Source organism: Platichthys flesus, chromosome 12 (genome assembly GCF_949316205.1).
Source record: "Platichthys flesus chromosome 12, fPlaFle2.1, whole genome shotgun sequence".
Lineage (NCBI taxonomy): Eukaryota > Metazoa > Chordata > Actinopteri > Pleuronectiformes > Pleuronectidae > Platichthys > Platichthys flesus.
Window position 1 is genome coordinate 23,497,513 of NC_084956.1, and position 16,355 is coordinate 23,513,867.

At 39.1% G+C, this 16,355-nt stretch overlaps 1 protein-coding gene across 4 annotated transcripts in view; it reads left to right on the plus strand.

The window, feature by feature from the left end:
- ltbp1 (latent transforming growth factor beta binding protein 1) overlaps positions 1-16,355 on the plus strand; it is a 128,666-nt gene that overhangs the window by 93,225 nt on the left and 19,086 nt on the right. For 2 of the 4 annotated variants that reach the window (XM_062400708.1, XM_062400712.1), the window contains 7 exons: positions 276-298; positions 795-897; positions 2,250-2,336; positions 3,210-3,335; positions 4,244-4,369; positions 12,457-12,576; positions 14,024-14,146. In XM_062400708.1, the coding sequence (XP_062256692.1) occupies positions 276-298; positions 795-897; positions 2,250-2,336; positions 3,210-3,335; positions 4,244-4,369; positions 12,457-12,576; positions 14,024-14,146 (708 nt within the window). The remainder of the gene's footprint in view (positions 1-275; positions 299-794; positions 898-2,249; positions 2,337-3,209; positions 3,336-4,243; positions 4,370-12,456; positions 12,577-14,023; positions 14,147-16,355) is intronic. The other 2 variants (XM_062400709.1, XM_062400710.1) reach the window with 2 other exon arrangements.

Here is a 16,355-nt window from a genome sequence, read left to right on the forward strand (position 1 = left end):
AAATCTTCAGCTACACCAAAGCTAAAAACTGCAGTGTCCAAAGGGTTTTGGAAAAAATCTACCCATTTTATAGAATGAAACTATTACACAGGGGGTAATAAAAGACAACTAATATGTTGGGAAAAACATGTAAAATATCTAGTTTCTTATACTTGGAATAACAGTTTAAACTGTTACTAAAAACATTAATTCAAATTTCCCATGATCAATAGATGCGATGTATGGCATATTATGTTACAAACCCACATGTTTGCTTCTTTTTTCCCTTCGGTCAGTAGCAACAACTGCAACAGATCAGGTAGGTTGGGTGCTTTCGAGAGCCAAACTGTAGAAAGTGTGCATGCACAGACCCACTCCCCCCAGCCACGGAGGGGTTGCAGAATCACCTTTGCATGAAGTCAGTGCCACTGCTGCATGAATTTGGCTGGTCAGCGCAGGGCAGAGAGTCAGAGTATGTGTACCTTTGATATGCATGTGTTTACGCAATCAGCAGTAATAGATGGCCTGAAATCCTGGACTCCGTTCCAAAGAACTCCAGAAAGAGGTCTGTGTAGAAGCAGCAGGCAGTCTTTGCTTCCTGGCTTTGGTCTCTGAGCTGTTCATTCTTGCTTTGTTATTAAACTCCAGTCGAGTTGCCATGCAAACTAAATGCTAATCTGCTTCCAGGCACAACATCTGTTTTGCATGTCAGACAGTGTGCAAAGCTTAAATTATTACTTTTGGACTGCAACATATGCATACAGTGCTTTGTTGACCTTGTCCCTCTGGTATTATTGTTTGTCTTTTCATTGAAGGAGCTGATAGTTCCTGTGTTTAGTGTTAGGCCAGTAGTTGAACCTATCCAGCCCCAGCTATCTCCAGGTGTGTCCACTGTGAAGATGGAGGCAGCCTACCCAGGTGTCTGTTTCTTTACGCTTTTTATTTTGTGCTAAAGCGGACAGATTTAGGCTGTCCGTCTCACGTGTACTCAAGTTTCTTTATAGTTTATTAGAATCCTAACATGAGCCGTGTAGTTTTAGGTTAGCCTGTTAGGAAAACAAGTCTCAGCTCAGTGTGAGGATGTGTGATATTTTAACAGTGGCATTAGACGTTTTATTTTGTGTAAAATATGTAGTGTTTTATAAATGTAACCCACTAATAAAGTGTTAACTCATTACAAAGCTTGTTGAAATTGGAATAGAAAAATGCCCAACAATGATGGTTGCAAACAAAAAAATGTCAATACAACCATAAACCATGAATGTGCACACACTTAAACGCATACGTACAAATGGACTTAAGGATGGTGAAACAGTGTTATTACAGTGGTATACTGGCATATGTGAGGTGCATGTTATCAATACATAAGAATGTTATCAGGCTCAGCAGCTTCACTCACATTCACTCCATGTTCCTATTTTCCTCAGTCGTCCAGTTTGGGTGAATGCTGAAGAAAAACATTCTACTATTACAACCCAACCAAAGCCGTTGTATTGTATTGTGTCCTTTACATAGCTGTAGCCATGGTTAAGAACGCTCCTCTGCTCTCATTATGATCAGTGTGTTTTAATCCAAATCTGCTGCAGACTCTGAGGTTTTGCCTCACTATTGGTGTTTATAAAATCTGCTGCACAGACTTCATCTATTAATACCACCTCCCCTGGCTGCCAAAATAAATGCACTGCAGTACTGTGCCACACTGAATATGAATGGAGAGGAAGCAAGACCAGATCTGTAGATCACTTACAGCAAATTGGCCCGTGACGATGGAAAGTAGCATAAATTGCAATTCAAAATGCAGAGTACACCCATCCAAACGTCAAAAGGAGGTTCTTTGTATGGAAAGCACATCTGCTGGAGGAGAACAGTCATCCTTTTCTACTTTCTACCTTAATTTGTGAGCATTAATTTGTGAGCCTCTGGGCTCCAGCTCGTAGGCCAAGAGTCATCTTCTTTCAGCAAGAAAGTTAATAAGCATATTTTCCTAAAATGTTGAATGTTAAAGTAAACCTTAAATGTTGTCAAGGCCATTTTTTGAGGTGCTGAGCTGCCAGTGTCATAATGATGCAGTGGTACATACAGCAGGGTATCTTCTCCATAACAATACAAATGTATTTAAGCCAAATATAGTGTGTGTCTGCTAAGAATAATGACGCAGATGTATTCAAAAGTCAATGTGTTATATTTGACAAAGAAAGTGTTTTTTCTCTTTAGTAAAATACAAATATGATGGACTAAATATCTGTAACTGTGTGTTTTTGCTCTGGTAGAGGTGGTCGAGAGGAGTTCTCCACCTGCACCAGTGGAGATCCTCCCATCTAACGCAGGCCAGGACATCGCCCCCACCCAGTCAACTGGTAAAAATAAAACATTCCTTACTCTTTATTTTAGTTTCTTACTTCACAGTTTTAAAATGTTCTTTTTCCTTCTAGTTTACTTAGTTAAAGTTGCCCCAGCTTTTTGTTAAATTGGATTGGCTGGCTTGCTACTAAAATGTCAATTGGAAAACTAATTGTAACTTCATTGGAGACTAGAAAATAAGTCAAAGGAAGAGGTTGATATTTTGAAAACTAGAAATGTTCCCTGGCTCTTCATTACTTTAAAGGTCATACTGTCAATAATCTTTCATTGTGTCAAGCAGCTCAGATTCATGTATCGGACTTGATTATTTGAACTGAAAAAAGGTATTTTCTCTACTACCTCTAGTGGATTGTGTGATTATAATTATTCTACTGACATTCATTGATTGTAGTCATGAAATGTTGTGACATGGTCTTTTAGACTGTGGGTAAGACAGAACACAAGGATAGTTAGTTAGGGGGAACATATCTATCTAAAGCAGTGTCTGACAGAGAGCATGACCTGTTAAAGTAAAAAAAGGATTTGTGCCTGAAATAATGAGACAAATAAAGTATTTCATAGGCATTAGTGAGAATGTCATCACAGTTACATAAAGAGCTTGATTTGAAGGAAACATGGCAAATTACTTTTTTTGGTGAAATGTTAAAGACTATGACTTCACTTCTGTATATTTAATTGCATTCTCCCTGCTTGAGGCTACATTGTGGTGCATGTTGTGAACTTGTGTTTCTTTTATATAGAACAGTTACTTGTGGTACATTCATTTTATGTTGTGCTTAATTCATCTTTTGAAAATATTTTTTGTGACCCATTTTATTTCTTAAACTGCTGCTGCATTCATACTTTTCTCTCTCTCTTATCGGTCACAGAGGTGGATGAGTGCCAGATCAACCCTTACATATGTGGCCAGGGGATTTGTTACAACACCGCTGAGGGCTACATCTGCCACTGTGATGAAGGATACCGCCTGGATGATGCCCAGACCACCTGTGTCGGTGAGGTGTCCATTGGTCACAGTCAGTTGAGGTCAAAGGTCATATGCTGCCGCTGGCTGGCTTAATTTATACCAAGCTATGTTTGCAGGGATTTTGAAGCTTCCACAGTTTTTTGTTTCAGACTCATAGTATCTGCTTGTCTGCTAAGATAGGTTTGTGTTATACATAAATCAAATTAAAATGTTATCTGGGCTTAAAAGACACAAAGCGTCAATGTTTTTGTGTCCAACAACAATTAGGGATCCTCATCTTGACATTTTTTTCTCACTAATAACTGACACATGTTAACTTACAATTAGCTGGTAACAGAGTGGACAAGTTGCACTTAAAAAAAAAAAGGCGCAAACCTTAGCATAAACAGTACAACGTGAGGATCTACATCTCACCACATATCTGCAGCTGCTGTTAATAGAGCAACAGGCAAGCACAGTTCACCATTTACCATCTGCCATTGTCAATTTGTCCCAGAACAGTTGGGTAATATTCATGACAACATAAAAACCTCAAACTGACCCTCTCTCACCCACTGATCATAAGTAGTTACAGGACTTCCAACCAATCCAAGTTTTAACCATCCTCAGCAGGTAGGCAGAGCACAGTTTAATAACATTCTTATTATTGACCTTGTAAGTGTCCAGCCTTTAGAATAGCACATCTGATGAGAAATACTTCCATGATAGTTAAAGTACCTTCTGATTGGTGAACTGAACTTCACATAACACAACCAATGAGACACAGAGGCTGTTATTTTGTATCTTTGTATGACAAATTATTTAACTGTGGACCTTTCTTTTATATACTTTAAATGTCTTATTACAAATGATATATGCTGATATTAGTAGCCACAGCTAATTACATATGTTCTTCATTTCAGTTCTAACTAATGTTGCATGCTGTGTGCCGTCCAGATTTAGATGAGTGTTTGGAAAGCCCATCTTTGTGCGTTGGCGGTGACTGCAAGAACACAGAGGGCAGTTTCCTGTGTGTGTGTCCATGGGGATTCCTGGTTGATAAAGAGGGAACCAGTTGTGTTGGTAAATATTCAAAACTTCTGCTAACTTGTGTATTTTCTCTTACATAAACCCTTATATATAGACACATATGCAGCGGGTACCCAACAGCTGTAGAAGAGATTGATAAGTATTTTTAAAGTGTTTTTTATTTGATCGATCAGTCAAAGTCTGATCGATGTCACTCTTTTGAGGTTTATTTTGAAAAAAAAAACTAATTTAAATGTAAGAGAGTTATTCAATATACCCTTCCTTCAACTGGAAATTAACCAGACTTAGTAATTTTCTTTTTCTCTGAGCCTTACCAGTTTTGGGCAAAACATTTTTTTCCATTTTTTTTTCTTTGATGTTTTCATGAAAAATTTAGTCAGATATAATTAAGTATGAATGATTCAAAATCTTTTCATTAATTTTTGTCTTAGAGAGAAAATGTACATATGTGTGGTTCCACATCTATGCAATCTAGGGCTTTAGCTGACTAATCCTGTTGTCATTCACTATTCATTCTTTTTTTTCTATGGGCTATTAAGACAGACTCTTTTGAACTAGACAAGTTTTGAACAGGGTTCAGTGTGACTGTGATGCTCACACAATAGTGTAGTGTTATGATGAATTTGTACATGTTATGTAGGTTCTCCAGCTCGTATCAAAACAAATTCAGATAATGTAATTATTTAATCACTAATAATTCAGAAGCCAGGCATTCTCTACTTTCCGTTCTCTACTTCAAAAGAACACAAAGGTAACAACCTGGTACATCAAACATTTTTATTTGTAGTATTTTTTTATTATCTTTTTATTTTAAATACAAGATTTATAGACTAATATATTCTAGGAGGAAAATTCTCATTCTGATCTCATCTTGTAAGAGACCTAGAGTTGACGAGGAAAAGACTCGGGAGCGCTGGTCTGTACGGTTTAGCTTTTAGTAGGGATGGGGGGGAAATCGATTCAGTTACGAATCGCGTATCTTATGAATGACAATTTTTTTTTTTTTTTTAAACATATTTTTATTGGTTTTATACATGGGGGCGATATATGGGGGGGAGGACCAACCTCACCCCAGAGCATGTTGACCAGCTCTTGTTTTTGCACAAGAAACTAAACATATCCAAGCACTAGCTTTGCAAAGCCTACATGCAAACAACAGTGAAGCATAGCCTACTTTTTGTTTATTTCAAAGTCTATATTTTAAGTAAACTTTTATTCATTCTATTTAATTTACCTTTTATGTATTGTTTAGAAGTAGCCTAAGTGGCATACATTTCTTAATCTGTCAGTTTCTGCGCAGTTGACAGGGACTATACAATTAAGTTAATGTTTATATTTGAAATAAAACTTGTAAAGCTCTAAGTGAATTTGACTGTGTTGTATTTGAAGGTATCATTCATAGTGCTGGTTTCTGTTCAGTATCACAATATTTTGCGCACGCAATTATATCAATACAGTAGCACAAAGTATTGCAATACTCTCATTTTGCTTCAGACATTTAATACAATTTGATGTTTTTCAGTTCAGAGTGGAATTATGGCCTCAGTCTGATAATTACTGAAGGTAAGCACCTCTCTGAGATGGGGAAGGGAGGAAGTAAAGATAATGAGTTGAGCATGGGTGCCAGGCGGCATTGCATAGTGACCCCTTCAGTCAGTTCCATCTGAATAATTGGCAGTGCTACACATTTTTGTCATTAGAAGCAGTTTGTTTGGAAGAACAGCAATCCTTGTTTTTGAATCCATTTAGAAATTGATGTTTTATGATATGAAGATTCATTCAGTGTAGGTCTGCCTGCATGTCACAGGGTCTATGTGTCCACATCCTCGCTCAGTGATGCCTGAGGACAGGCCAGGAATGTTAGATATGATATAAGAGTGAGAGTTTGTACAACTTAATCATGTTAAAGGCTGCACTGCACTAGAGGATAATCAGGTTGATTTTAGGCCCGATTTTTCACTTACGATAATCGCAGGGGCGTTCCTGGCTGGAGGTCACACGGTACTGATTATCTGTCCGAATAATAATAATTGGAAATATAGAAAATGTTTGATATTTACATTAATCAGCTCCAACAGAGAGCATTTAATCACACTTTAGTTCAGAAGGTGGCGGTAATGTGCCTAAAAGTTGTTGCCAACTGCCGAAAAAAATGAAGAAGAGTTTCTGGGAGATTTCAAGTCTTTTAAATATAAATATTTTTTTTTCGTCGGTGGTCTCCTAAATTTGTTCAATTTGGCTAAAGTTGAAGATCTTCTAGTTTGAAGCAGCCCCAAGAGGGTGTGGCCTAGGGCTCCTTGATTAATCGAAATGTAATCATGATTTCGATTATGGGGTCAAACGATCTCCAAACTACTATAATCGAGTTGAAACGATTATTAGGCATTTTTTTTGAAAGAATTCAGTCCTTCCCCCAAAGCATTCAGCGGCCCAGCTGACTGGCACTCACTCTCAAGCAGCTGTAAAGTGAAGGAGGTGAGTTGTGTGTGTGGTGACCGGTGGTGAAAAATAGCGCGAGTGCCGCACCCCGCTATTCTCAGGCGCTTTCTGCCTGGCTGTTCAGACCGGTCAGACCGGACCCGCATTTCTCCGCACCGGTAAGTCGGTCAAAGAGTGTTAGGGTTGCCATCATTAAGGGTTTGAATAACCGGGCCCCGATATTCTGGTTTAACGGAGGAATAACACAAGCAGCCGTCCCCGGTGTTTACCGGAACCGGAAGTGATTAAAAAAATAAAGCATAGACTTCAGAATAAGGTCACATATTAATAATCGTTTGAATAATCGTGATTTTGATATTGTCAAAAATAATAGTGATTATGATTTTTTCCATAAGCGAGCAGCCTGTATGGCCTGTATATTCACCACTTCTCAGCAGGAGGTACAATGACCTCGGAGCTTGCAGATAACCTACCACCATCTCACTCAGACTCGGTCTTGGTCCAGGTCAAAAGGACTGGGTGACTTGATGAGTCAAATAATTTTACCCTTGAAGAAAAGAGGCAAGAAAGTGAGGAATGCTCAGTCTGCAGCTAAAATTCTGGGATCCAAAATATTCCCTGATTAACACATGAAAAATTAACTCAACTAAACTTAAAGATTTCAGTTCGACTGGTTCATGAATTTTTTACACATGTACACTACCGTTCAAAAGATTGGGGTCACCCAGACAATTTTGTGTTTTCCTCGAAAAGTTGAGTTGCAAAATGAATAGAAAATATAGTCAAGACATTGACAAGGTTAGAAATAATGATTTTTATTTGAAATATTAATTTTTTTCTTCAAATTGTCAAAGAATGCTCCATTTGCAGCGATTACCGCATTGCAGACCTTTGGCATGCTAGCTGTTCATTTGTTGACGTAATCTGTAGAAATTTCACCCCACGCTTCCTGAAGCAGCTCCCACAAGTTGGATTGGTTTGATGGGCACTTCTTGCATACCATACGGTCAAGCTGCTCCCACAACAGCTCAATGGGGTTGAGATCTGGTGACTGCGCTGGCCACTCCATTAAAGAACGAATACAGCTGCCTGCTTCTTCCCTAAATAGTTCTTGCATAATTTGGAGGTGTCCGCTGGGTCATTGTCCTGTTGTAGGAGGAAATTGGCTCCAATCAAGCGCTGTCCACAGGGTATGGCATGGCGTTGCAAAATGGAGTGATAGCCTTCCTTATTTAAAATCCCTTATACCTTGTACAAATCTCTCACTTTACCAGCACCAAAGCAGCCCCTAACCATCACATTACCTCCACCATGCTTGACAGATGGCGTCAGGCACTCTTCCAGCATCTTTTCACCTGTTCTGCATCTCACAAATGTTCTTCTGTGTGATCCGAACCCCTCAAACTTTGATTTTTCTGTCCATAACACTTTTTTCCAATCTTCCTCTGTCTATGTCTGTGTTCCTTGACCATATCAATCTTTTATTTTTATTGGCCAGTCTCAGATATGGCTTATTCTTTGCCACTCTGCCTAGAAGGCCAGCATCCCGGAGTCGCCTCTTCAATGTAGATGTTGACACTGGCGTTTCGCGGGTACCATTTAAAGAAGCTGCCAGTTGAGGACCTGTGAGGTGTGAATTTCTCCGACTAGAGACCCTAATATACTTGTCGTTTTGCTGAGTTGTGCACCGGGGCCTCCCATTTCTCTTTCTACTCTGGTTAGATCCCGTTTGTGCTGTTCTCTGTAGTACACACCGTTGTAGAAAATGTTCAGTTTCTTCGCAATTTCTCGCATTGAATAGCCTTCATTTCTAAGAACAAGTATAGACTTGCGAGTTTCACATGAAAGTTCTAACTGAAAATATTAGAATTTCTTCTTCGACCATTGATATCTTTCTCCATTAAAAATCTTTATAAATCATCCCCCAAGGGTAAAAAAAACAAATTTCCTGACCATATTTTCTGCCGATCAAGCGGTCAAGATACGAATGTGTTCAATGGATATGGACAGATTGATAAGGACACTGTATGGTATGTACAGCCGCAGCCTCTGACGCTGGTCAGTATTCTGTCAAATACTTAGGCAAAGATCAGCTCAGCACACCAAGTGCAAACTAATAGAATTAGAGAAATCTATGGAATTTTGGAAGACACCAGCCACCACACTGTTAAACAGCATCTGCACCAACCTCCTCCCTACTTCGCCCCCGTATTGGGATATAAATATGAGGCAGTCTGTCATTACGTGGTTTCCTGAGATTTCAACGCAGTTTTTCCCCACCCATCAAAATGATACTGAATTAGGACTGTGAGGGCAAACAGGCCTGATGGTAATTTCCTCTGAACTCTCCTCCCCTCAGCTGTGGAGGGATCATGGATTTTCTGTGAGTCAAATGCATTCTGAAATGCAACCAAAATAGTTTAATTCAAAAACAGGCTAAAGAGCAGGATTATTTTTTTTTTAGACATATTTTTGAATTCTTAAAAAGAGTTATTACACTGTGGGTCAAACTCAACCAAGCAGATTGTCCTACCATATATATTAACTTCTGAACCTGCTTGCACTGGTGCTGTTATCATTTAGAGTTATAGTACTGTAAAGTTTAAGTATTCACTTCAGTCTTAAGGTTATATTTCCAAAGAAAGCTTAGATATACTGCATTCAGGGGCAGATAACCTTTTTTCTATCAAGGATAACCAATTCAATTTGATACCAAATGTGTTTTATTTTCAAAATGATTAAATTATAATACTGTACTTTTGTAGAGATGGTGATACCATATTAATGTTAAAAGTTTGTACCTGGGATTGGACCACAAAATTACACACATTGTAAAGGAAAATGCATGGAGCCCCCCTGGTATCAGGTGAAGAAAAAATCAGTACCCTCAGTTTAACAGACTGTTCCCTCAGGTTTAACTAAGCGATGCCCTCGATTTAACTAATCCATGCCCTCGGTTTAACTAATCCGTGCCCTTAGTTTAATAATCTGTGCCCTCAGTTTAGCCATGAAGACCCTCTGCATGCAGAAGGGGGACTTCCTTACAGGCGTGGCTCCAGCCACGTAATGTTAACTAAATCCAGTTTATCCACTTAAGGTCAGAATTAACCCATATTGTGTTGTGTCACATGTTTAACCGAGAAACGTTGTGTCTGTTAAACTGAGGGAACAGATTTATTTTTCTTCACCTGATACCAGGTAGCCTGACGTTGTCAGACTCACAATTCTAGTCAAAATGTGAGTCTGAGACTGCTCCATTGGGCTGTGATTATGGGGCGTGTTTCAACTGACCAGGAAATAAAATTCCTCTTCGCTCAATTGGATAGACCTACAACCAATCAGAGCAACGTAGTATGTGACATATGTTAAGCAACGCATTGTGAGTTATTTACTAACGCCGGGTTCACACCGGACGCTGAAGTGATGCCGAAGCGACGCTTCAGCGCAGCGCCAAGCCTTAAATAACAGCTGGCTCCCATCCACTCCCATGTTAAAACTTTGTGCGGGTCGCACCGGAGGCTGAAGCACCGCGCTGCGCCAAGGCTGCCTGGCGCCATGCAGAGATCGTTTCGGCGTCGAGTCTATTTTTTGCGCTTGACGCGAGTGTATCGCACCAGGAAACACACTGAAAAACGATTTTAAACTATATTGATGATCTATCTTATATGATATAAATAATCAAATATGCATCCCATACTTAGAAGTCCCCTTCTGTTGTCCTGTAGTTTTAATTTAATTGTAGTCCGGTGTGAACAGCCAAGCACCGGCGTGATAGGGATTAGCGCGGTGCTTTGGCGTCGCCTCCACGTTCTGTGTTCATCTTTCAAAATGAATGCGCTGTCGATGTCTTCTAAAACAGACTCAATGGCAGCATCTACACATCTCAGCTCTCCAGCGGCAGGCATGTTTGTTGAACCCAAGGGCACTTTGATGACGTTGTTGATTACGTTACCGTTGATCATCTGTCCTTCATCGTATAAAGCCAGCCCTGACAATCTGATTGGTCCGGATGATTTTGCAACCGGGCATAATTTCTCCCCAACAGAGCGACTCCAGACCAAACTTCCCGACCTCAAATGTTGTGGGGGGGGCTAAGTTCGTCTGGCATCCAGGCTAGATACCAGGGGGGGCTGTGTAAAAAATTTAATTTTGAAACAAAGAAAATATTTGCAAAAAGATACATGTTGTTTTTAATGAGAACATAAAATAGAATATGCCAGATGCATCGAAGAGTAAAAACATAATAGAAACATAACAGTATAAGAGCTGTAGTTAACTACAGTCATGATATTTACAAATTTTCTCAAGTCCTCATGTTCAACCAATTGCATTTGCAATGGAACAGAGTGTAAACAGGTTTCAACTCAGACATTTTTGTTTTCATGTGTGTTGCCACCCCTATGGTAGCAACATATGAAGGGAAGGGACTGTTGTTGTGTTTTGTCCCTGTTGTGATATTTCCATTACATCACTAATAGCTTTTTGCTGTGATGAGGTACTATGAGAGGAATTGTTGTTGGTTATGCTTAAGGGTCCTTTAAATGTTTACAACATCCTTCACAGGCCATCAGTTAATAATCTCTACATGTTGTTGTTGTGTCAATATGTCAATTGCAATTTTTTATATTGTATTTATAATTCATGTAAACCACTGATATTTAAGATAAAACAACACAACTTACTTTCCTTTTTTTTATACTTTTCTAATGCAATGGCAGGAAGAGTTTAGCAAGGTGTCTGATGTCTTATGAAAACAAGGATACAGCTAGGCTTGTTTTAGCCAAAACAACTTGCTAAAGCAAATCCTCACCTCTGATAGTGATATGCATGTTAAAAACATGTCTAGTTTGATGCTGCTTGTTTGTCTGCTTTGTCCAAGGACATTTTTCGGCTGTTCTCTTCAGTTTTTCAGTTTCTTGTAACTTTATTCAAGTCATCTGCTCTGAACCAGTTCTATGACACTATTTCTGGGTTATTTTATCTTCATCTTAATCCCTGGTATGCAGACTACAAACAGATTAAATTAGCAGTACAATTGACAGCTGTTGCTTGATTAAGAAGCTCTTAAACTGGGGTCTTCCTAGAGGTGTCAGTCTTAATTTTGATAAACAGGTGTTGTGAAGGTCAGCATTTATCAGATTAGAATCATAGCTAAATTAATAACTACATCAAAGTTAAAGTCATGTTTATTTATAAGGATATCTTGATTTCTGCAACTATCTGAATATGGGTTTAATCCACTCCATCTTTTTCTGATTACAAATTGTCCTTTAGTTTCCAAAACCAGGATTAATTACAAAAATAAACTCTTTCTCTACAATATGCTCTGATTCACTGATCACCTGATCTCATATTCTGCCCCACGCAACTGAGGTTATTCTCTCAATAACTTTCAGTCTTAAAACCGAAAAATGTATCGGTATCTCCCCCCAAGCTCTGAAACAGCCTTAAATCTAATTTAGAATGTTACCCTTTCATTATCTAGCATTTAATTCAACCTGAATTGTTCCTAATGATTCATATCCAGTTTATTTTATCTTTAGTTGTTTTTTTTATTATTATTTATTTGTGTGGATTTCGCTTACGTTGATTAATCTTAGTATTTGAAAGATTTCCACGTCTCTCATTCCTGGCTATGTGTGAAAGATTTCTTTTTGAATGATATCATGTATTTTTTTCAGATATCGATGAATGCATAGACACAACTGTATGCCCCTCTGGCATCTGTTTCAATGTGCCAGGGAGTTACAACTGTGGCTCTTGTCCTGATGGTTTCATGGCACAGGGAGGTCAGTGTGCAGGTAGGTCTAACACTTTGTAAGCACCTTGCAGTATGTGTGTATGTGTACAGTGGTTTCAGAGACATTCAGACACAAGTTTCAGTCACATTAACTGTCTACACTTGTAATAAAATGTAATGATTTACTTTTGAGTGGGCAAACTACAATTTTTTGTCTATACAAAACCAATATGATGACAAAGAGATAGCAATAAAAGACAAAAAATTATATAAGATTTAAAACTATAATAACAGGGTGTGGCTGACTATAACTGGTCAGCCACATCCTGTTGTTGAAATTACCCTTTTGGTAAACTAAATCAACTGGAGTTAGCTAGGACACTTTCTGAAGCCACTGAATGTCCAATATGTTACTTGCACCTTAAACTGAATGTACCATTCTTGGAATAATTAGATTACATCGTATCCACATGGTGTATGATTTTTTTTGCCAACAACACATACAGAAATTAGGTCAGGAAACACAGGCATAATAAAAAATCACAAATGAAGCAGTCAAACCACTGATTCATTCCAAAGAACACACAGTATGGGCCTACATATTCCTGGAAGTGATGTTATTTCTACCAGAAACCAAAGGTGTTCCCATTTCTCCTTTTCAGTAGTTTACTGCTGCTTTTATCCCACTTGACACAGCATTAGCTGTGAGGTTTTGACTGCATGCTACCACATCATGCATGCCAGGCCAAGCCACAGTGGGGTGGCAGTGGATGATGATGGCAGAGAGAGGAAATAATAAGGCCATGCAACAGAGTCCTTTATAAAAGTTAATTACAAAGCTCGCAGATGTTTATGTGATAGCGCCAAATATGTCTCATCCTCTAGAACTGTGTGGATGTGTGTGTCTGAAGAGTAATTCCACATCTAGTAGCTTATTTTTAAATGCTGGTATTTGTACCTCATTCAACAATTCTGAACATTTTCTACAGACTCTTAATAAAGTTAGAGTACCCTTTGAAAATCCACGATGTAATGAAGGTTTTCATTTTCTGTTTTGCCAAACTAACTTTTCAACTCTATTTAGTAAAGTTGAATTTTCATCCCTCAAGCTTCCAGGTCCTATCAGTTAAGATAACTTTCCTTTGCACTCACAACATTTACTGCTGGACAAAATCACTAAAGACAAATTTTTATAAGACTGTGGTGTCATTATAATAGTACAATAATACTTGAATAAGTTTTTCGATATGATCAGTCAACGGTCAAGGTCAAAAAAATTGAAGAGAAAGAAGACTCAGGCAGTGGAGCATCCAATGACAGTATTTTACCTTGTAAACCTGTCGCTGTAGGTAATTCAGTCTCAGACATGTAATTAGATCAGCTCTCAACGCAGTGTCACTCAGACTGTATAAATCAAAGCTTCACTACATTCACTGCTGTTAAACAATGAAACAACAGCTCAAAAATGTTATAAAAGTCAATTGCTTTCTCCTTATGTGTTGTTTTAGATATAGATGAGTGCCAGGATCAGCGGGTCTGTACCAGAGGCCACTGTCTGAACACTGAAGGCTCCTTTATCTGTCAGTGTGGGCCAGGCTTCAGAGTGTCAGCGACTGGAGACGAGTGTGACGGTATGATATGGAACACCATCAGTTAGGGCTGAACGATTAATTGCATTTGCGGTAAAATCTTGACATGATAAAACGCGATTTTCTAAACGCAACATGCGCGATTAAAACGTGCGAAAGAGAGTAGGGCTCTGGGCTGCTGTCCTCACGCGAAGCAAGAATGCCGCAGGACCAGAAAACTCCTCTGATCCAGAAGATAGCGGAGCAGGCCTGCATCACCTACAGGGTCCTAAAGTATTTTTCCGCCGTGCCGGACATACAGAGCGAGCTAGAGCTTTTTGGGAGGAAAGAGGATAAAATAAAAAAATTGCATATTAAATCACAATTAGATTATTTCCCCAAATCGTTCAGCCCTGTAGCATCTGTTATCAGCTTTTTAATAGAGAACTTGGATTTGGCTTCACACAAAGCTCTCATCTCTATTAAAGGGAAATATATATCAGAATGCTAGTGCTGAACAAAGATGTTGATTGGAAATTCATCAAGGGATCACAGCCTTGTTATTATGAGCCTCTCAGGTGCCCAGGAGAGCTGGAGCAGACAGTGATCATGAGAAATGAAGGAATAACAGCCATGTGAAGAGGGTTGGTGGGGAACTGGGCAGGTGTGGTGGTGGTGGTCGACTGCTGTCAGATTCACTTATATAACATAACTCTCTCATAAGAGGATATAAGAAGACACTACACAATCTTCCAGCCTACATTTGAAAACATACACGAAGTCTGCCTGATGCTCTCGCTCTTCTTTGTGATGCTGTTTTCTTCTTTATTTAGCGCCTTGTATCACATCTTCGACGAGTTCACCCATAGCAATTTCGACGGCCAATTAAAAGCTTATTTGGATCCTGTTGTCTTAATAGTTTCATCCAATTCAACAGTCAATTACCTAGTTGGTATGTGAGATATTTAACAAACAAACTCAACTGATTTTGTGATCTGAATATCAATAAATCACATTTTATTTGTATAGCCCATATTCAAAGATCACAATTTGCTTCATAGGGCTAAATATCCTCCGCCCTTAACCCTGAAAAAGATTGAGGAAAATGACCCCAAAAAAACTTTTAGCAGGGATGAGATGTAATAGATGCAATATATGTAGATGCCATGTGTAACAGAACATGTCAATAAAATAATAATCTTTACTATATATGTGAGAAAAGAAAGTGTCTAAAATAAATGGAGAATTGTATTAATGTCTAAAGTGCAGGCTGTTCACACGGGACGCGTCGGTCACCCCGTGATCCCGATCAATGTAGGGGTTTGGGATAAATGATGATGGTCTTCATAGCCACCCCAACCCCTCTCTTTCTCTCTCTGTCTATCTGCTGGTGTGCTTGTAGTGGATGGGCAGAGGGGGACATTTAATTATGTGATTGGGGAAATTGGGAAAATTAAAACTACAGGACAACAGAAGGGGAATACAAAGTATGATGCATATTTGATATTTTATATAGTTTAAAATCATTTTTCTGTGTGTTTCCTGGCACGATACACTCGCGGCAAGTGAAAAAAATAGACTCGTTGCGGAAACCATCGATGAAGGGCGCAAGGCGCCCTTGGTGCTACGCTTCTGTGGCCTGTGTAATACCGGCGTAAGAGCTTGTCATGGTGATAGTGGAATGTATCTGTACAATAATTAACATGAAAATCTGGAACCATAACACAGTGCTGGTTTACCCCTAATGTCCTGTGTTATGCAAAATAATAGCCAACAGCGATATCATTGATGATCCTCTGACAGGAAAAGAAAGGGGTTAGAGGTGAGGGGGAGATGTAGAGGAGGATAGAACCGCAGAACTGTCAGTGGTGACCAGGAATTGCTCTCTCTCCCCTGGGCTGGGAGAAAAATTAAGTTCAGTTGACTCATGAATTAACTTGTATAATGAATAATATGGACTGACTGCCGGGTGGCTGTGAATGATGGGTAGAGCGGTCAGCCTCCAACCAGCAGGCGGCTCAAATCCCAACACGTGCCGAAGTGTCCTTGGGCAAGATGATGAGTCCCAATTGGCCCCTCACAGATTTTGAATACATTTATTTGGATAAAAGTGTCAGCTAAATAACACGTAACTGATAACTGTATGATGGGTTGTAGCAAACCACATAACAAACCTCACCATCACAGGCTTGAGCGATTTCTCCGCTGGCATCACAGTGGAGATACAAGGCAGCATAATTTACAAACACGTTTTATAAACACAAAATATGAA